The sequence below is a fragment of the Echinops telfairi genome, unplaced genomic scaffold (assembly GCF_000313985.2).
Source record: "Echinops telfairi isolate 266 unplaced genomic scaffold, ASM31398v2 ScPeMD7_21;HRSCAF=78, whole genome shotgun sequence".
NCBI classification, from domain to species: Eukaryota; Metazoa; Chordata; class Mammalia; order Afrosoricida; family Tenrecidae; genus Echinops; species Echinops telfairi.
This window is the reverse complement of record NW_022103918.1, coordinates 4,771,579-4,793,827: the sequence shown is the minus strand read 5'-3', so window position 1 is coordinate 4,793,827 and position 22,249 is coordinate 4,771,579. Positions and strand designations below refer to the sequence as shown.

Here is a 22,249-nt window from a genome sequence, read left to right as displayed (position 1 = left end):
CTTCGCCTGTATATGTCATCAAATCACTGTCCTTTCACGTCCTTCTTCATTCTTGAAAACAAAAAGAAGTTGCACAGAGCGAGACCAGGGGTGTGAGACAAGAGAGGGTAGCTGTTTTTTGCCAAAAGCTGACACAATGAGATGACTGCATTTGCAGGTGCATTGTCGTGGTGGTAAAACCAGTCATCTGTCTGCCACACTATTATGCAATCTTTTCAGGACCTCTAAATAGAAAGCTTGATTAATAGTTTGACCTGGTGGAAGGAACTCCAAATGCACTATCACCCCTCACATAAAAAAACACAAGGGCATCATACTGATCTTTGCTTTCACTTGATGGGCTTTTTTTTGTTGAGGTGACAATGGCATCTTCCACTGGCTTGAGTGATGTTTGCTTTCAGGGTCATAAGAATAGCACCATGTCTCATCACCAGACATGACCTTGGGGAAAAAGTCTGATTTGCTTGGGCATGTTTCTACATGACAGCTCTTTATTGGTCACTCAGAACATGAGGCACAAATTTCAAAGTGACCCTTCTCATTCTCAAATCTTCCTTGAAAATTTGGTGAACTGAACTCCACGAGAGTCCAGACTACCTCCTCAAAGGTCTGGTGTCAGTCCTGGAGCACGGGTGCATGCATTCTGTCGACATTTTTGTCTATTCGGGAAGTTGACAGACATTCAGAACTAGGTCTATCAGCAATTGACATTTCACTTTTTCTGAAACAAGAAAACTACTCATACACTTTAGTTTTTCCCATAGCACTGTCCTTGTAAGTTGTGTTCAACATCACAACAGTTTCTGAAGCATTTTTCCCAAGCAAGAAGCAAAATTTCACAGTTGCACTCTATTTTCTTAAATCAGCCATCACAAAAAACAAGGTTCAAAGGAAATGGCTTTTATGGAAAAATTCACTGTGACCAGAGAGAACCTTTCCAGGAGAAGCCACTGGGTGCACTAACTCAGATCAGTTTTCTCAATGCTTGGCTAGCAGGAAAAATGTATACTATGAAAGCTATGCCCAGCAGAGCATTTTCTCTTTTTTTTTTTTGGGGGGGGGGGTTGTTCCCCTTGTATATGTGCTCTTATTCTTTATCTCTCAATTATTCAGATTACTAATTAGCATTAGTCAATTTGACTCAAATATTGAGGGAATGATGTAGAGGCTACATCTGACCACCACTGGCTATGCAAAGAGGAAGATTTCAAATTTAAATCACCCTAAGCCTTAGGGCCTAAGGCCAATTTCTATGAGGCATATATCAGCTATGCCTCCACACTCTAATCTTCTCTACCCTACTCTGACACCAACCATCCCTCTTTACTGTATGCAGACTTCAATTATCTGTTGCAATGATACATAGAACTCACAGACAATACTAATGACGATGGCCTTATCTGGGGGAAGTTAATAAGTTACAAGTGAAGGTCGGGAATGTTAAGGATACAGTTCTTTTGTCTACAGCAGGTCTTCTCTTTCATGCGTGTAGGCCTGTCTCTGGTCCTCGGCCTCAGTCATAGTCCCATAACCCCTGTCCTGGTTGGTAAATTGTTACAAAGCTCCTTCAGCACTGGTAAATGCTCAAAGAGAACTTTTCTCTGCTTGTCTGCCTCCTTGTTGAGAGGCAGTCAGCTCTACTGTACCCTAGACTAAGAAACTTGCCACTATATTTCATGGTCTTGGTATTTTTGCCTTGTGTGTTTACTGTTGCCATTACTTCTCTGCACAAGGATCTCTGAATGCTCTGCTCATTGTTCTTCTTTCTTGATGATCATGAGATTCTCCATTCTTACCTCTAATATGGCTCCTTTTATAACCAACAGAATGACATAACTAACCAATCCCCATGTTAGAGTTCCATATACATTATTTAGACATACCTACCTAGTCATTTGATATCATTTTAAAAACTATGGCTCAAAGAGTCATACAAGGTAATTCAACTGTGTCATAAATACAACAAAGAAAATCTTTAGATGATTACTAGATAAGATGAGCAGTTTGTATTTCCATAGTGATATATTGGCAAGAAATACTATTTATTGTTTGTTAAGAGAAGGGTTAGGGGAAATAAATATATAATGGAAATCTAAATTAAAAATGATTTTAAGAATAAAAGCATTATACACTGATTAATTTCAAAAATTTTAAGATATATTTAGTTTTACAAATAAAGATAAGAAAAATTATTTTCTGATAAAAGTTATAGAGACTTTAAGTTATTTCTTTTAAGTTAGAAATTCACCACCACTCACTTGTGTACCCAAGTCTCTGGAATGTTGTGAGCTGCATACACTGTGAAATTAAAATAGGAATCCAAGCCAGGATATATACAGGAAATGCTTCCAGGTACATGTACAGGTTGAAAATCTGTGTAAAAACTGCTACAGTACAGATGAATTAGGTGGTAGACGGATGAGGATAGCTCTGCTGTGACATTCTCTACCACGCCTAAAGGGGAAAAGGATAGATATCAGGTCATTTGTAAAAGGCTATATTTATCATAAGTCATCAATTATGGCTTTGAAATTTCTTATAATAACAGTTAAATGACATGTAATTAAATTGACCCTCAACCGACGGAAGTCAATTAGCCATCTGTGCGGTTGACTGAAGCCTTGGTTAGTTGCTAGTAGGGTAGATCTCTGTAGGTCTTCCTACTACAGCTGTATACATTTTGGAGCATGGTCTCTTATTTACAAGTCAGAGTTTGGGATGATTAGTTTTACATTCTAATCAACTATGATTGCAATATTTTGTTCCTGTTTATGATTACTTGGATTTCAGTCTCAGAAAAGATGTATATTCTTTTATACCTTATAATGAATTCAGACAATTCCCACCTAAAGAGTTAATAAAAATAAACGTGATAATGATAATATATTTATCATTGGCTGAACACTAATCATATACATTATGCTAATATAAAACCAGAATGGTTATAATGCACATCTGGGATCTGAAACAAGTTTCAAAATAAATGAAATGATTATGAGGCTTACTAATGCACTTCTATATTAAAGGCATTCTGGATATTTCCCATCAGTTATTTAAATGGAGTTTATTGGTAATTTATAAAAATGACTTGTCATACAGGAGTAAAATGAAGAATGATTAGGTATATAAGTTACTAATTTTCCTCTGGCAACTGAGAAATCTGGTAAGCACATTACTAGATACTACGTTAAGGTAAGTTGTCATTTGATTCCAAGGAGTGCTGACCACCGTCACTCAGTAAACTGTGGCTTACTCAAGCTCATGCCACTCCTTATAAGCTATTTCTGAAGCATGTTATTGTTGTGGTTCGGCACCATTGAGCCAGTTCTGGCCCATATCGACACTATGGACAGGATGAAACATTGCACGGTCGTGAGTCATCTTCACAATCATTCCTATGCCTGATTCCATTGATGCAGCCACTTTACCAAACAGGATGTCCTCTCCGGGGACTGGTCTCTCCCGACAAGACATCCAAAGTATGTAACACAAGGTCTGGCCATCCTTGCCTCTAAGGAGCACTCTGGCCTTACTTCTTCAAATACAGATCACTTTGTCCTTTTAGCAGTTCATGGTACTTTCTATATTTTTTTCTAGCACCACAATTCAAGTGCATTGGTTCTTCTTTGGTCTTCCTACTCAATATCCACCTTTCTCGTGCTCTACGCTGATTCGACTCTTAGTTACCCCAAAGGAAGACTAGAAGCTCTCCTTAGGGGTCCAAGACCGTGAGTGCTTTACTGGAGCAGAGGGTGGGTTTGAATGGCTGCCTTAGAGGTTAGCAGCCCAATGCTCATCCCACAGTGCCACCAGAGACCCTTGGAAAGAAAGTGGTACACTTCCATCGTGGACCCACCGCGGAATCCAAGAGTATTAGTGCAACCTCTGTGAGTTTAGGTGTCCAGGCATTCTGACACCTCATGAAAGGGATCAATTTCAGCATGATGCATTTTCTTACAACTTTTCCCTGAATAAATCTGTCCATAATTAAACCTTTCTTGTTTTTGTTCAATATATTAATTATTTAGTTCATAAATTTGTAAAACTCACAAGGCAGTCAAATTTTACTTCTCAAATTGCACCCTTCGTTGAAACGGCCTGAGGGGACAAGTAGACTGAAAATATCTCTAATTAGAATTCTCTGAGAAATCTTCAGTTGCAGTTAATGAAGCAGAAGAGTAAGGCACTACAGAAATAGTCTTAAAACCGGTCCCGTCAGACTTTGAAGACCAACCAACAGTGATTATGCTGCACGACGGGAGGCAGGGAATTATAAATTTATGGACGTAGCTTGTTTCCAAGCTTTCACATTGGACTATTGGCATTTTGACGCCTGAAGTACCATATTCTTGCTAATAATTCTTGTACTCTTAAAATGTACAAATAGACACCCATTCAGAAAATTGGGTCAAATGTCTAGATAATTCAAGACCCAGATTTGAAGTACAGACCTTCATCCCTTGAATAATAACACAAACTTTACAGATTTTTTGTGTAGAAACCCAGTTCCTAGTTACATTGTTTTCTTTGAGGCTATAGAGAAATATGCACATGCAATTTCCTTTAGAGTTTCAGAACTCTAAATGAAGACTACATCTTGAATAAGATCATTAACATTGTATGAAGAACTCAGCATGGAGATTGGTAGATATGCTAAAAGAAATATTTATCATAAGTAGTTTGACTATAGAAAACGCTGTCTTATCAAGGAATAAAGAAGCGATGATAATATATATTCAATTAAAATGCATTCATTAGAATCTGCAATAATTTAGCAGAAGATAAAAGTCTCCAGGAACATTCCTATGCTGTGTTGTGGGATTGCATATGCCAACACAGAGCAATGTGGGGTGAAGGATGCGTCATTTCAAACTTCCTCCTACGAAGAAAGAACCTATTCCATACAGGCATTCCTCCAGCTTGTCCACACTGTACAACCACTTAGATTCTATGTTAGCTATATTATAGGAGGGTCTCGCTCCTTATATTTCTATTGCTGTCTGGGATTTTATGGACACCCGAAACAGGAATGTTTGAATTACAAGTTTTTGTTTCCATATCTTCTGCCACCCCATCTTCTTCAGTAATGGGAAGCAAAAAAAGAAGTCATTAAATATAATTGAATAAGTCATCTTTTGAAGTGTGCAAATTAACATCAGGAGAATATCCCTCTGTACATAACTCGGTACTGAAATAATTACGGGTATGAGAGCAGGTCAGGTTGACCATTTGTGTGCCATTACCACCACTGAATCCAAGAGTATGAGTTCAACATCTGTAAGTTAGTTTTCCAGAATATATGAAAGTGTTCCTATTCTTAGTACCATCCACATAGGCAAACACCACTGCCAATCATGACCCGCACATCAAATACTGTCTTATTTTTTATGCAGACATGTAAAGAGTTTAGATATCTAATATTAGAGTCAAAAAGTGGCCAAGTTGGTATTAAAATCCATTTCTGCCTGATTCCAAAGGGCAGGCAATTTGCTCTACATGAAATTGCCAACAACCACCATCTCTTCTAAAAACAAAATCCTAAAGTCTGTAGTTTTGTACTCACATCCCCTGTAAATACTAATTATTCGCTATCCTATTTCTCTTATCTACAATGTTAGTATGCTCTTTCCAGTAGAGTTTGGATTTTAATTTGAAATTAGTAACTTTGGAGACAGACAATTGATACATTTTAAGTTTTCTTACATCAAAATATAAATAATAGCATTCTGCTTATTTCTATAGATCTCTTTACTTTTTTAAAATCCAGGTTAAATGGTTAGAACCGAGTATGGTGTTTACTTATGTACAGAATAATCACTTTCATAAGTAGCAAGTTTTCTAGCAAAGCATTTTTAAATCTCAAACAGTATTTAATATGTGGGTACAAAATAGGTTATAGAACTATAATATTCTGATGAGAAATTGAATCAAACCCATGACATTCTTTTCCTTTCCTTTTTATACCTTTGGGTATATGTGTTTTACCTTTTGTTGAAGTCTCTGAGTTTTGATGTAAATCCTGAAAAGAAAAAAAATGGGTGCAAAAACAAACTTTTATAAATAAAAAATTTTACAAAACAATTAAAGCTGTAACATTCACATTTTACACAATAAAAGTTCTCTGACAGAGTGAAAAGCTATTTCTTGGTGCCATACTTCATTGCTTTATTTTAAATTAAGGAAAGCTAAAGTATAAAGAGAAGCCATCGGTGGGGTTGTCATGAGCGATCATGGCTGACCGACAGAGAGGAGAGAGAGACATTGGGAGAGCGGCTCCACATGGTCAGTCCTGTTAGGGTAGATCGATGGACACTCCCTCAGCTTGATCCCTTTTTTGTGATAGTGATTCACTAATTGATTTAGGTGCACTTATAATTCTCTCTATGCTGTATGTCTGGTTCTTCTCACAAAGAGTCTTTGGATGTGAACTTTGGACAGCACTGTGAAAAAGACCAGAGGGAAATGGGTAACAGCAAGTTGATTAATGATACAGCTTCATTTCTTTCTTAGATTTAAAACATTTTCAGGACCCAAGTGCTTGGAGAAAATAATATACTGTGTATTTTATACGGAGTCAAAAAATAAAATCAGATTTTTTGGGTAGTTATTGTCATTTACATAAGTTTGTGGTTATTTACATGTATGTCCACTAGTGGAAGTTTTACTTTTGATTTTTATCTTTGCTGGAAGTCTAGAACTACTCTGGTGGTTTAGGATTTGATAGTTATCACATTGTTATCTTTAAAATTTGATAGTTATCACATTGTTATCTTTAAAATCATTCAACATCACCCATAGATTCCCTAAAAATAAGTTTGGAGCCCTAAAGAACATTCAATTTTCTAAGCAGTTCTATTTTAATTGACTTTTAATGTCTTAAAATTTGGCTTTAGCAACTTTACTTTTAAGTAAATGAATTTTAATGAATTAAAAGTCTTATCTCTCAAATAAAAAGTTAGGAAATGACTGTTTCTTAAAAAGGATTTTCTATATAAGAAGGATAAATGTATATCATGGTTAAAATTTGAATATAGACACATATAATTTTTCACTTAAAAAGTTTAGTTATATGAACATTTCTAAAGCATTTATATTAGAAGAGAATACGTAAAATGTTCACCCCGTTCATAAAGGTGAGACTATTAGAGATATTTGTTAGCCAGCTGAAGCTAGGATTCAGTTTAATCAGAAATATCAGCATCTATTACACAATCACCATAGCATCCACCTACACCCTACCGAGAAAACCATGCTTTCCACTCTGTGGACATTATGGTGAAGCACTAAGAAAAATATATTATGTGTTCTTCTGTAATATAGTCTGAAGGATGAAAAATTGTTTCTAATGCTGGGGAGGAACATGTACTGAAGTACAACTGCATGTGTGATGTAATTATTTATCTTTCCCAAACTTAATAAATACCTAATTACTTCCCTGTTTTGCAGGAAGTAGTCGCTTCAAAACTGAAGAAATATAGCCAAGGAAGAGAAGAGCTGCTCAAATTTCAGAGTTTATTGGCAGATGTGTGTTTCTCAATCTTTCAAAAAATTTTGTTTGTAGTAGGTGGGTAGGCTGGATTGCATTGGCATTGATAACTGAGCTGCTACAGTACAACTTCTGAAAATGTGCTTACTACATATGTCAACTATTATATATAGGTGGAACACTGCTAAATAAAATGGAAAAGGAGATGGTCAAAGTATGAATGCAGATGGTATAAAATGAAGGAAATTCTTAATGTTGGTGTAAATTAAGTAGGACCTGTTATTTGAGGGAAAAATGATCATCTTTATTAACTGACATATATTGAATAAAATGATATTTGTAACTCTTCTGTTTTTCATTTCCATGCATAGCCATCTTCTTAGTTTTATAAAAATTTAAGGTATATGATTATACAAGCTGCAGATAAATGGATACCATTGAATGCTTGTAAGAATATAAAAACCTGAAATGTGAATATGAACTTTTTTTATACATAGCTTTTATGATTTTTCATAGCTTTCCTAAGATATATACAAATTGTCCCTGAAAGGGTTACTTGGCTTTGGATAACATTTTTAGTTCAATATTTATCAGCATTGTCATTCTTGTACATTTTTCATGTTAAAGCTCTTTATATGTGATAATACTTTGTATTACCCTGGGTTCTAGGAGAAACAAAACCAAGACACTTGTAAATGTACATAAGTAGAGAAGTTTATGTAAAGAAAATTTACGACAATAAACAGCTGACACCACTGCAGAGAGAGAGAGAGAGAGAGAGAGAGAGAGAGAGAGAGGACTCAGACTTACTGTTATGGGTTGGCTGATGTGTCGATTCACGTGCCTACCAGGCCCAAGAGCCAAAGAACTAAGAGATAGAAGGGGCAGAGAGAGTGAACAGGGCCTAGCGGGGCCTAGTAGCCCCATGTGGGACCTCATAACATGGCAGTGCAAGGTGGCTGAACCAAGCAGTGCAATACAACGTGTGGCAGGCCAGGTGGAGAAGCCCAGTGATGGGAGGCAAGAGGAGGTGTCTGCAACTGATCACATGGCCATAACTGATCTTTTCTTCACTATCTAGTCTGTACCCCCTTTGCCTTCCGGCAGCACCTCAGCTGGGCATGCCTCTGTACTAGGTGCAGCGACCCCAGCTTTTCATTTCTGAGGGGTTTGGGCCGTTAGTAATGTCAGAATTAGTTACTGTTGTTTACCATTGACTTTAATCGCTGGGCATGGTTGTACTAAGTGAGGACCTAAGGAATTTCCTTGATTCCAGACATATTCTTTACCCCAGTTACATAACACCAATCCAATTTCCCCTTGATAATCAAGATCAATTATACCTCTCAATAGTAACACCACTCATTACCTGTTGATACACAGGCATGAGAAACAAAAATGTCCAGGAGGCCCTCTTAAATACCAGTCCAATTGACTAAGTGCTATTCAGGTCAGAGTATTCCTCTCTTGGGAACTAGGACCTCCAGACTTTAGGAGCATAGGGTCACCAGGGCAGGAAACAAAAAAGCTGTAAGTGGTACACCAGTGTTCATAGTGAATGATGCCACTCCCATTTCCTCTCCTTGGTTCCTGGACCTATGAATCCAGGCGATTGGAGACATGGCACCAGATGTTGGTCAGCGGTTTAGAGGACATTCCATCTCCAGGAGAATTTTTCCCCAACCTGACAAGGTGTTGCAGCATGGCTGTTGTCATTCATAATTGTGTCTTTGGAAGTTCATTCCTTCTTTCCATCACACCAGCTGCTTCAGGATGACGAGGAGCATAGTATAACCAATGGATTATGGGCACCTTGTCACATTTCATTTACTGGAAGTGACTTTTTTGATCAGAAGCAATGCTATATGGGATACCATGTTGGTGAATAAGACATGGTTTCAGTTCATGAATAGTAGTTTTGCCTCCATTTTAATTGTGGGAGGGGTCAGATGCTTAACTTATTCTTCACATTATTCAGAATATCTTCACTTGCCCCACATCATTGGGCCCCTAGAAATGTCACTAAGGTGGAGGATAGCTTATTTTTTTGTCAGATTAATTCCCACCCTCTTATATGCAGATATTTTACCAATAAACCTAAAGCAATTGATACTTCTTTCATCCTGGGTCTAATCATAAGTGTCATGAATGTAACGGAATCGTGCAGTTAGGTCCCTGTCCGTACAGACAAAATGATGTCGTATGGATGAAGAATTGATATAACCCTGAGATAGAGTTACGGACTTGTATTGTAGTCCCTGGAAGCTGGAGGCAAACTCCTCTTGGCAGTCCTTCAAAACGAATGGAGAAAAATGAGATTGGCCAGATTCCTCACTGTGTACCAGGTAGAGGAGAAGCATTTATTTGCTGAAGCAACAAAACCACTTCTGGATAAAAGTTGCCATTGGAATCACAACCTGGTTATGATTGAAACATTGTACTGTCATTCTCCACAATCTGTCCAGTTTTTCCATAGGCTAAATAGATGAGCTAAATGGGGATGTTATGGGAATCATGACTGATGCATCTTGCCAGTTCTTGATGGTGGCACTAATCTCTGCAATCCTTCCAGTAATAACATTGTGCTTCTAGTTGTTGTCCGAGGTGAAGGCAGTTCTAATGGTCTCCACCTTTCCTTTTCCTACATTGAAGCCCCCTTTCCACACTTTAGGAATCCAATATGTGGATTCTGCTGATTATTGAGTATGTGTATTCCAATTATGCATTTTGGAACCGAGGGAATGACAACAGGCTGGGCTTGGTGACCAATGGACCCATTATGAGATGAACATAAGCTAGCACTCCATTAAAAACTTCACCTCCGCTCTTACTGTTGGGTTTGCATAATATTTTGGGTTTCCTGAAATTAGTGTTAATTCTGAGCCACTGACCCGTAATATGCCCCAAATCTGTTTCCTCAGTGAACAGCCACTCTTTTTAAAAGGCTGCAGATCCCTCTGGGGAAGGCTGGGAGAAAGACTAACAATATACACCTGTGGTGATGCAGAGAAATGCTTCCTGAAAGGGAACCAACCTCGTTTTCATTGAAGGGATTGTAGGTCTGTAAATTGGCTCAAGTACAGGAATAAATTGAGGAGTTGTGATCCTAGAGTTTGGTAATTCTAGCTTGACTGCTGTTTACCTGATCCAAAATTCTTCCACTTTAATAGAACAAGTAGGTTTCACATCGACTTAACTCATAGGGAGACCCTGCCTAAATAGCCAACGTAATAATTTCACACAAATGAAATTATTCTGATGATCACATAGACTCTGCTGTCTGTGACAGGAACCACACCCACCTCAGCTCTGCAATTAGTGCTTCCATATGCCCTCTCCCACTATATGATCTAATTAGTTCAGCGGTTCTCAACCTGCGGGTCACAACCGCTTTGAACGACCCTTTTACAGCAGTCGCCCAATTCATAACAGTAGCAGAATTACAGTTATGACGTAGCTATGAAAGTAATTTTATAGTTGGGGGCCATCACAACATGAGGAACTGTATTAAAGGGTCATGGCATTAGGAAGGTTGAGAACCACTGAATTCGTTCCATTGTAGAGAAGTATTTAATTCAATTACAGCAGTTCTCAATATCAAACCTGGCACATAAAGTAGCAATTACAGGAGTCTTCAGAGATGTTGGGACCTCCTTCACAAAATATTTCTTATAGTTTTGGTAAAAGATATATCCTTGGGACACTCCATTTGCAGATCTATTGGCTTATTCTATTATACATCCACCCTAACATATCATCTCCCACCAGGGATTAACAATAACCTTTCTAGGGGGCTGGCCCCAATCCCAACTATGTGAACACCTGCCCCTCCCCCAGAAGAATGTATTTCAGAGGACAGCACTGAAGCTGAAGCTGAAGCTCAGGGAGAGGGACATGTCTGATCAGAGCACATGGGAGCAAATGAAGGGGGAGGAAGAGAGAGTGGAGCAGATCCTGGCCCAAGTCTTGAGGATGATATCCCCTCTTAGAGCAGCCAATCCACAGAAAAGACCATATGGCTGGCCCCACTATGAGACACGATATCTGTCACTGACCCATAGCCCTACAGGGGACAACACTGGAGACACAGTGTGGGAATTGCACCCAATCTCATCTCACCACACCGAGGCAAAACACTAAGGGCGTGGAACAGAACAGCATGGGGAACAGAGCAACAAAGTCCCCAGGGAATACCAAAAATAGACTTTGGGGCCAGGGCTTGGCGCCCCATCAGACTCGACTGGAAAACCCTCTTTAAAGGCCAATAAATAGTCCTTGAACTAACTGCAAAAAAATAATAATAACTTTTTTACTAATAGTGAGAAATTTATTCATACTAGCAGAGGCAGAGGCAGCATTGTCAGTACCTTTAAGCCTTATCAGGAGAAAGGCAGGGTTTGCTAGTATTGTACATAGTTACCGCTCAGAAACTCACTAGATAGTTCTACCATGTCCTACAGAGTGGCTGTGGGTCAGCATCAACTTGAAGGTAGAGTTTAGGTCTGATCAGGTGTGGTAGTTACATAATCTCCTGTCAACTTGAGGGTATAAGGGGGAAGGAGGGAATCTAGTCTGTCAATCAGCTCACCGTCAAATGATGCCTCCTTGTGTGCAGGGCCTTCTCCTGTGGATTCTGGGAATTCCTCTCCTTCTCCCAGGAGGTGGACCACACACGCTCTCCCTACCTTAGCCTTCCTGTTGACAAGCCACATGGAGCCACGCTGATGGCAGCCAGAGCCATGGAAATGCATCCACCACCACTGTATCCACAAGACTTTTTACCCATCAGCCTCTGATCTTCCTGCATTGGCATCATTGAGAGTGGCTACGTGAGTCTTTAGAGAAATTTATGGACTAGTGTTGGACTTATGGGCTATTATCAAACTGGTGGACTTGATCTGGACTGGGCTGGGATGTTTTCTTAATATACAATTACTCTTTGATATAAAGCTCTCTCTTACATATACATAAGTGTCCCTGGATTTGTTTCTCTAGTCAACCCAGCCTAACACAGAGACCTGACATCAGTCTTGAGAAGTAATTTAGAAAGCTCATGATTTTTTTTCTAGAGCTACTCAGAGCCAATTGTATTAGGCTGAGTTCCTTAAAGAAGCAAAACCAGGACACTTGCAAATGTATGTAAGTAGAGAAGCTTACATTTAGAAAAGAACTTATAACAGGAAAGCAGCCAACACAGTTGCAGAGAGAGGCAAAGAAAGCCCTGTCTGACTCACCTTAGTAGGTTTGATGGTAAGACAACTCATGTGACTATCAGGCCCAAGAGTCAAAGAAATTGGAGGTAGAAGGGAGAGGCATGGTGAAGTGCAGTAAGGCCTGGTAGTTCAGTGTAGCAAGGCCAGGCACAATGGAACCTCCTACCATTGCAGTGAGAAGTGGCCAGACCATGTGGTGCCGCATGAGGTTGCTATGGGGCCAGGCTGGGTGGTAAAACATGGCAGTAAGAGGTAGTGGGAATGAGCAGCATACTGTAGCAACATGGGGTGGCTGGAGCAAAGAGTGCAGGAGGACTGGGCAAGAAGGGAAAATAGAAGGGGCTAGCCAGTCCTCCACATCATCCCCGGGAGGAGACTCCACTAGGCAACTTGATTGACAGGGTTGACACCACCCATCTCATCTTACAGGTCCCATGTTGGGATAGAAACCTAACCATTTTTAATATCATTTGAAGTATTTCATGCTAACATTAAGTTTTCCTCATTTTCTGACCATTTGGTTCTACTACTCTCTCAATAGCTGAATACAAAAGTTGAGAAACTATCAAGTCGTCTTAAGAGAAGCAAGATGCAGTCCCTTCCTCTGGCCGTGACTCTTGTGAGAAGGCTGATTTCACTGTAGTCTGAGATGATGGGGACCTCAATGGTGCTTTTGTGGAATCTAACATTCATCTTGGCCCTATATGGAAGATTCTCAAAAACTACCATCCCCATCCTCACTAATAATTCTAATTTGTCACCTCACCATCTGGGTCTTTTAAAACAAGTCTAATGCTCTCATGAGCCTTGAAAAGCATGTTGTTGTTATTTTTAATTTCCAAAATTCTATTAATTAAATTAAGGATGGGAAAGATCAATATCAGTGCCCATTCCTAAGAACAGTTATTCAATAAAATGATGAAAATATCAAATAGTATAATTGAGATCACACACAGATGACATTTTGCTTGAAGGTAATTTAAAACAGTTCCCATAGTACTCAACACCTGGGCCTGATTCAGAGGAGAACGTGAAATAAGGGATATTATTGTGGATAGAGCTCGGCAGAAAGAAGAGAACACCCAGGGAGGTGTCTACATATGTTTTATTGACTATGCAAAGGCCTTGGACTGTATGCATCATAAGAAATTATGGATAAAATTTCAAAGAATAAGAATCCCCCCCTCAAATTCATTGTGCTCATGCAGAATCTGTATATAGAACAAGATGCAGTCATTTGAACAGAATAAGTAGATAGTATATGATCTAAAATCAGGAAAGGTACATATCAAGGTTGCGTCTTTTCAGAATCTTTATTCAGTCTGTTGCTGAGCAAATAATCTGAGAAGCCTCAGGATCGGAGGAGGACTCATTAACAACTTATGATATACATGACAGAGCCATGCTTGCTGCATGTGAAGGGGACTTGAGACACTTGCTTATGAAGATCAAACGCTACAGCTTTTGGGAAGATTACATTTCAACATAAAGAAAACAAAAATCCTCATAATTGGACCAATAAGTAACATCATGATAAACAGAAAAAGGATTGGATTTGCCTAGGATTTCATTTAATCAATGCCCATGAAAGCAGCGGTCAAGAAATCAAAGGACATTGCAAAAGAAGATCTGCTGCAAAAGACCAAAACCAAGGAACTTCCAGTCTCCTCATATGCATGTAAAAGGGGGTAATAGGAAAAATGATGCTTTTCTATTATGGTTTTGGCAAAGAATAATGAATATACCCTGGATTGCTAGAGGGAAAAACAAATCTGTCTTGGCATAAGTATAGCCATAAGTAATGCTCCTTAGATTCATTTCAACTATGAATTAATGATAAGAGGGACTAGTCTCTCAACAAAAACACTACACTTGGTAGAGCAGGGTGTTAGTGGAATGGAGGGAAATCCTAAACAAAATGAATTAACACAGTTGCTATAATGATGAGCTCAAAGTGCAACAATTGTGAGCAAGGTGCAGGAGCAAGTATCATTTCAATCTATTGTACCAAAGGCCACAGAGTCAGAATTGGCTAGACAGTACCTACCCAGAATACCATTTTAGAATTCAGGAAATGTGAACCTCGGTGAAGTGCGTTTATTTTCCAGCAGATTATTCATTAGAAAAGTGTTGACACTGAATTTACGTAATATATTTATGACTCTAAATCTCAACCTCCTTATATTTTATTATAAACACTAGGTGCTTATATGGTCTAAAATGGGATAATTTAAGAGAAACTGTTTGCTTAAGAGAAGTTAATTCTTATTTCTCTGATAGCTTAACTTAAGCTACTAGAAGGCCCTTCTATTAGTATAATTTGGTTATATGAGTAATATAATTTTTAGGACTCTGTTATAATTTTTATACTCTGATATAAAATAGAAAAATCAAACCCTATTAAATGTAACCACCTGATTTTCCAATATAGATTTCCGTAGCCACACATAAAAGCAGTTTTGAAGACAAAGTAATCATTTCATTGTCAAAACCCCCCTTTGGTCATTGGAGGATAGGAGAGTAAATGGTTCCCCATAAAGGAAGATTTAGAAAAATAAGCACAAACCTCTCTCTGAACTGCATTTTGGATCTTATTGATATATTGTTTAACTTTTATGTCTTTAGTGTCTTGTATTTTCAGCTGTAAGTTAATGGTTTAAACTGAAGTTTTATTACTTTAAATTCTAGTGTTCCCATAATCCCCTACTGCCACTATTCAAGTACAGTAATATGAAGTGTTTGAAATATGTTTACTGTCTTTAGCTAATAATTCACACAAAACAAGATTTGATAAAAATAATACAAAAAGTCCAATGTAAGAAATTACAGATTTTTAAAATTAATTACCCACTTATTGGAAATAAGAAGCAGTGCACACACGATTAATATATAATCATATGATTGTCAATTTTTAAATAAATCTCTTTGAAATGTTGAGGATGATATTCAAGATAATATAATCTCTACTTCTCCTTTCCATGCAGATATTGAATTTATATAATTACTGTCTCTTATGAAGTTTCACTTATACCAGGGTATGTACAGAGACATCAGTTCAATTTCTGTTTGCCATTTCATAATCTTCTTTTTTTTAATCCCCTCCCTCCCATAATTTTCTATATTAAGGTCTCTAAGTATCACCTTTAATGTATACCATTATTATTAAAAATGCAAAGTTCATGACATTGTCACAAAAACAAAATCCAAGTTAAATTAAGTGAGCTATTACATAAATAATTATTTTATCTATTACAATGCATTGTAAATTATTTGTTGTTATTATTTGGGTCCTTAGGTGGTGCAAATGGTCAATACACTTGCATACTGAGTGGCTTGAGGTTCAAATCTGCTTTTTCAAAAAGAAGGTCCTTTTGATCTACTTCCAAAATTCAACCCTATGGAGCACAGTTCTATTTTGGTTTACATGGAGTTACCATGAATCAGAATTCACGCGATGAATTCAGGTTAGGGTATATATCTTTCTGATCTTGGGAGCTCTGGTGATGTAGTGGGTTATAGTTGGGCTGTGACCCACAAGGTGGACACTTCAAACCCACCAGCTGCTTCTCAGGAGAAAGGTAAGGTTGTCTGCTACCATCAATAAGCCACGTGGACAGTTCTATTCTGTCCAGGTGGGCTGCTCTAAGCTGGGGTTGACTCAATAGCAATGGGTTTGGTTTGCGGTTTCTACTGTCTGGCTAATCCAGATCCACTGTGGCCTTACAGCGCGGAGCACAACTGCCCCTGAGAGTGCGCAAGCTGGAGCTCTACACCAAAGGAGGCTGCTGCATCTTTCTCCGGCAGCACTGCACTCTCAGAGCCCTGTCTTTCTGCTCCGTGGGCTGCTTAAATAATAAAGAGAATGACTGTACCCTTACAGCCACTTAAATAAATAAAAATAATAAGTATTACTGGATTTCCTAATCTTTTCCTCAGGCAATAATTACATCTCTAACTCAACTCAAAAGTAACTTTGGAAAAAGCAACATGACTCATCAACAAAAAACCCCCCTACAAAATTGATTTTGTATTTCTTCAATATGTAACTGTGCATATGTGTGAGTGCCTATCATAGTCTGAGATAAATGAGCATTAGCAATAACCTACACAAACATTTGCATGAAAATATGATCATAAACACATTCACTTGGGTGGGATTTCAATATCACTGAGGAGTTATATTGTAGTTAAAAAGTTTAAAGTGTAAGAAGTTGATTTTTAATTTAATTAAATCCATTCATATGATGAAATCAAATTACTACTATCAACAAGTGATTGAAATATTCTCCATGCATGTATACCCATGTAATCTCTAGTTAGAAAGTCTTTGCTCTGTTTAATTATTGAACTCATGTTTAGAATAATTACTGTGAAATACATAATACTCACCTCGGCTTTTCTCTGCAGAGTTAGGTTCAGCTGATTTACTGCATCTGTAATTTCTTTGGTTTCCACACAGCCAAGAACACTGCATATATTTTTAACTTCTTCAACAATGTTATCCACATTTTGCTATAGAGGACAAGAGTCAAATCTTACTGTTAATCGCATTGTGAGGACATTAATTTGTCTTCAAACTATCTTTGCACAAAAATAAAATGAATTGAAATGGGCTATTTGCTTTCATTTAAAAAGAAGGTTCTAAAACTATGGTGAGGAAACTCAGAAGCAAGGCCTAGTAGTCTAGCTCCAGTCGGAGCCACTGGCAACCTACGAAGCAGCTCTCCTTGCGATACACGGGGATGTCACATAGTGACATCAACTTGATAGAATTTTGCTTCTTTGATTTTAGGTTTATATGAATGCTGGTTTAACATTACCTAAAATAAAACAAGAAACATAAAGAGAGAGAGAAGGGTAGATGTGAGAATGGTAGGTCATATAAAGTGTGGTTTCAACAAATACAATGGAAAGAAGGCAAGTGACTGCAGATACCTGAAGAGTTTTTAAATGTACCTGTTTTGGGAAACAGTGTACAGGAACTTAGCAATCACATTCAAATTCGGTAGATGATGTAGGGGTGCTTGTTAATCATCTAACTGAATTGTGCTTGGATATAATGTATAATTATATCCTCTCTCTATATATAATTCTATATAATATATCCTCTTGCAAGGGCCAACTTTTCTAAAATCAGAATTTCTGAAAGCTCTTCAGTGATACACAATGCACAGATCTTACCCACAGTTTTATGATATTTTCATTATATCCAATAAAGAATAAAAGAAAGTCTGTCCTATTTGACCTACCGATCTTTGTGTACTGTCCTAACCTAAGATGAGTATTCACCCTTTCTTCCTTAGATCCCAGATAATGATCTCCCACTGCACTTGTAATACAACTAGTAGCTTTTCAAAGCATGTTAACTCTGTCTCCAGAACCACAGTCATTTCAACAGAAAGATAGAAGAATTTATTCATAGAAATATGGAGAAAAACCTCTTTTTGTTTTTCCGTACAATTATGAATTCACAAGATAAAAGTATATTATTACTTAATTGTCAACAAAACATCAATATAAAATATTGTAAATTAATATCTTAGTAGGATACTGTTTGAAAATTTGTTTATGTTGTCAGTATTACATGAAATTTTACAAATCCTACGAGGGTGGTTTAAAACCATCAGTTACTGCACAGGAGAAAGAGGATGCTCTCTGTTCCAATAAGGATCGACACCCTCAAAACCCCTATAGAGTGCCATCATGAGCTGAATCTGACTTGATGACAGTGGTGGTAAGGGGTGGGGGAGGGGACAGGAACAAAAATAATTAATGCTATGAAAAACAAAAACAGTATTTCAGAAATTTTAACAGGCTTGTTTAAAAGTACATAGGTTCAATTTCCTTGAGATTCATTTTGAATCTTTCACAGATTTAAGGAAACACAATTACTGAATCATAATATTGGGATGAAAAATGTATGAGTAATTCACGTTAAAAAAAGTCTCTTGTGTATTTATGTTTGAGCTCAGCCTTGACATGTGGCTGCCACTTACCAATCTTATGAAATTGAATCGAATTATATAGAAGTTTCCTAATAGAAAACTTTTAAATGCCATGTTTTCCAGGAATATACTCTGAACTACAGAGATCCGTCCCTAGAAAAGGACTTCCTGCTTGGTAAAGTGGAGGGCTCTCAACAAGATGGATTGACATGGTAACAGCAACCGTGGGCTCCCACAAAAGAACAATGGTGAGGCTGGACCAGGGCCGGGCAGTATTTCATTCTGTTGGACAGTGGGTCATCGTGCGCTGGAACCACTCAAAGGCACCCAACAAGAAGTGTGTTCAGTTTTGAGCAACCACCTGCAAGTCTGGATTTGACTCATCAAAGTTTCCCAAAGGAGAGCACCCGTACTATAGATATACTAGTCTTATACAGGATAGTTGATGATATGGCAGCTCTGTATTTAGATTCTAAATATTCAAGTCCTGGCTCTTCCCTTTCTGTCTGTAACTATAGTCAAATTATGTAACTTCCACATGGGAACAGTAGTGGTCACTTACAGGGCTGTTGTAAAACATAAATTACAAAGGATATATAAAAGTGCCTAATATGGAATAAAGGTTAAATGTATAATATTAATTAAATATCTATTCATGCATACTTTTTAATTTATATGGGGAAATAGGTACTGTATATGCACAACTAATAAAATAAAAATTAGAAAAGTATAAACATTAAGAGAGGTACATATTGTGTGGTCTGTTCATTTATCATAGATGCATTGTCAGTAGTGATATTATATATGTGAATTTGTAAAAATCCATAAATACTACTCATTACAATGCAAATACTGGGAGATTGGCTTTGATTATTCAGCAGTTAATATAGTCATCTATTATTTCCACTCACGCAGAGATTCTTTTCTGAATTAAGTTGATGATTTACACTATTTCATTTCTTGTTCACAATGATTCTGAAAGTAAATATTATAATATGCATTATAGTTATAGTACAATGAAAATATTACAGATTGCTAGAAAATACAAAGTTAAATATTGCAATTAGGAAAAAGCTGGTGTATAATTGGATATGGGGCACAATAGAGAGGACGAGTTTAAGATCAATTTAAAATTTCATACCTGGAAAATCAATAAGACAGGGTATCATAAATTATACTACAAAACATAGACAAAATGAGAAGGCTTTCTGAGGGATTGTGATAAATTAACTTTCTGATACACTGAGTTTAGGTTGACAAAGAAGCAATGTGGTAGACATGGCCTTCAGGTAGTGGGAAACGGAGCCCTAGGTTTGATAATCGTTGCGTGACCAAACACAAACACCCTAAATCCATACATACACACATGTGCCCACACATTAGGCTAAAATAAACAATGAATACATTAAAATAAAAACGTAAATGTATAACACATTTCAGAACAATTATATGATAAACTCTCTGGTTGTCAGGAAATTAAAGAAAGAACTTAAAGCCTGTGTAGAAACTCGAAAATTGATGGTACAGTAGCCTAGGAGTGGAGGCTGGGAATATCAGGCTAGATTTAGGCACTATGGCTTAAATTAAGTAACATTAATTTGGCCATAGGACTTAGAGTTTGGTGTTTAATATTTACATTCAACAGGCACCAAAAGCTTAGGCATACATAAATTGATAGGTGTTGGGACAAGGGCAGAACTAGAAGTGGATTCTATGGATAAACCCTTGACATCAGCTTGATTGCCACATGAAAATAGAGGAAGAATAAAAACTATGCCTGCTGACCCAAAATACTTCCCATCGATTTCTTCATGCCCCAGGGCTTTGAATGAGGAACATGAATCTGAGACATTTAAACCTTCGGCATTATATTTGACTGTGGACGATTAACTTGTACTACCCACAGGATCAATTTGTGCTTTAAAAAATGCTAGATTTATATATTCGATTTATATTTGGTTCTGCCAAAATAATCATAATACTATATATAGAAGCCCTTGTGGCACAAGCTACCAACTACAAGATAAGCAGTTCAAAATCTGTAGCCATTCAGCAGGAAAAAGATGAGGCTTTCCACTCCCAGCAAGAGTTCCAGTCGTGCAAACCCAGTGCTGTTGAGTCAGAAACAATGAAATGACATTGACCCTCAGAACATACACACACACAGACTGATTATTGGCAAACAAGAAACCTATGATCTATACATTCTCGCCATTTTATCCACTATCAAAGGTCTACAGACACAGAACACAGTAGAAGCAGCACTCATTTTCAAGGAAGAACAAAGCTAGATGTGTGCATCATTTTCATGGAGGCGATACATGACCAAGCAGTTGGATACGATAGAAGAAAAGCTGAAAACTAGATATGCCATATTTCTGAAAACCTAATATTTGAATGTTAGAGTGGGAAGTTTGGGGCATAGATGGAGAACTCAGAGTATGTAGAAATAAGACAGAAAACAACAGTTTAATGTAAAAACCCAAAAGCCTTTGTGTTAAGTGTATTCCAACACACAGGAGTTCTGTGGAAGAGAGTGGAGCTGCCTCAGGGTTTGTAGGCTTGTGACCATTTCCCAAAGCAGACTCCTGCATTTCCCTCTGCTGAGGGCCTAGGGGTGGTTGGGAGCTACTAGCATTTGGTTGGTAGCTGACTTCTAACCCACCATGCCACCAGAGTCCTTCACAGCTTTACAGGCACCGACACAGAGAGAGTTGAGACTGCTAGGAAATTTTAGCTTGCTTGGAAAAAACGGAAAAAGAGAAAATATGATCATTTTCAAGTAGTTGATGGCCTGCCAAATAAAATGGAGATTTAATCATCTATCAGTAACTTTCCAAGAGTAACAAACTCCAAGTCACCAGGGAATCATAATGCTGGCTGCTATGGTTAAGGTCATATTAACTTGGTTGGGCCATTAATCGCAGTGGTATGACAATTATGCAATGATAGAGTTCCACTTTTTGATCTGATATAGTCATTATCCATTTTCACACAAGGCTGATTTCCACATAGCAAACGACTTGGTCTTTGGAACCTAAGAATGTCAATGTAAGGAGTGGAGACATTAGAAAAGATAGATCAAAGTACAGAGAAGTTCACATTTCGCTGAACAGGAGAAAAGTATTTGTAAAAATAATTTGTACAAAATCTAAGAGGCCGCCTTATGAATAAAGAGTGTCTCTAATTATAGGCATGTGAATAACTAGGAATATTTAGAGGAGATTTTGTATTGCACAGGGATTGGATGACCATTTCCTAATTCTAACTATGACTCTTTAGATTAATGGTGACTGATAATATTGCTCTTATTTTATGTGCTATATTCCAAATTCATCTTAGGCATTATATCATTCACCATAGATTTTGAAGAATTCGTATTTTAATATATTAAATATTAAGTTGGAAAACTGAAAAGTATTAGGAAAGATTGGTGGCAAACTTTTCTTCTTTTTTTTTAAAACATTTTATTAGGGGCTCATGCAACTGTTATCGCAATCCATACACATATCAATTGTGTAAAGCGCATTTGTACATCATTCTCAAAACATTTTCTCTCCACTTAAACCCCCAGCATTAGGTCCTCATTTTTCCCCTCCCTCCCC

At 37.6% G+C, this 22,249-nt stretch overlaps 1 protein-coding gene across 3 annotated transcripts in view; it reads right to left on the bottom strand.

Annotated features, from left to right (window-relative positions):
- The window catches only part of PIK3C2G (phosphatidylinositol-4-phosphate 3-kinase catalytic subunit type 2 gamma), a 471,530-nt gene that overhangs the window by 330,655 nt on the left and 118,626 nt on the right, over positions 1–22,249 (bottom strand). For all 3 annotated transcript variants that reach the window (XM_045288491.1, XM_045288490.1, XM_045288492.1), the window contains 3 exons: positions 17,089–17,211; positions 5,986–6,019; positions 2,259–2,454 (listed from right to left, as the gene is read on the bottom strand). In XM_045288491.1, coding sequence (XP_045144426.1) covers positions 2,259–2,454; positions 5,986–6,019; positions 17,089–17,211 — 353 coding nt within the window. The remainder of the gene's footprint in view (positions 1–2,258; positions 2,455–5,985; positions 6,020–17,088; positions 17,212–22,249) is intronic.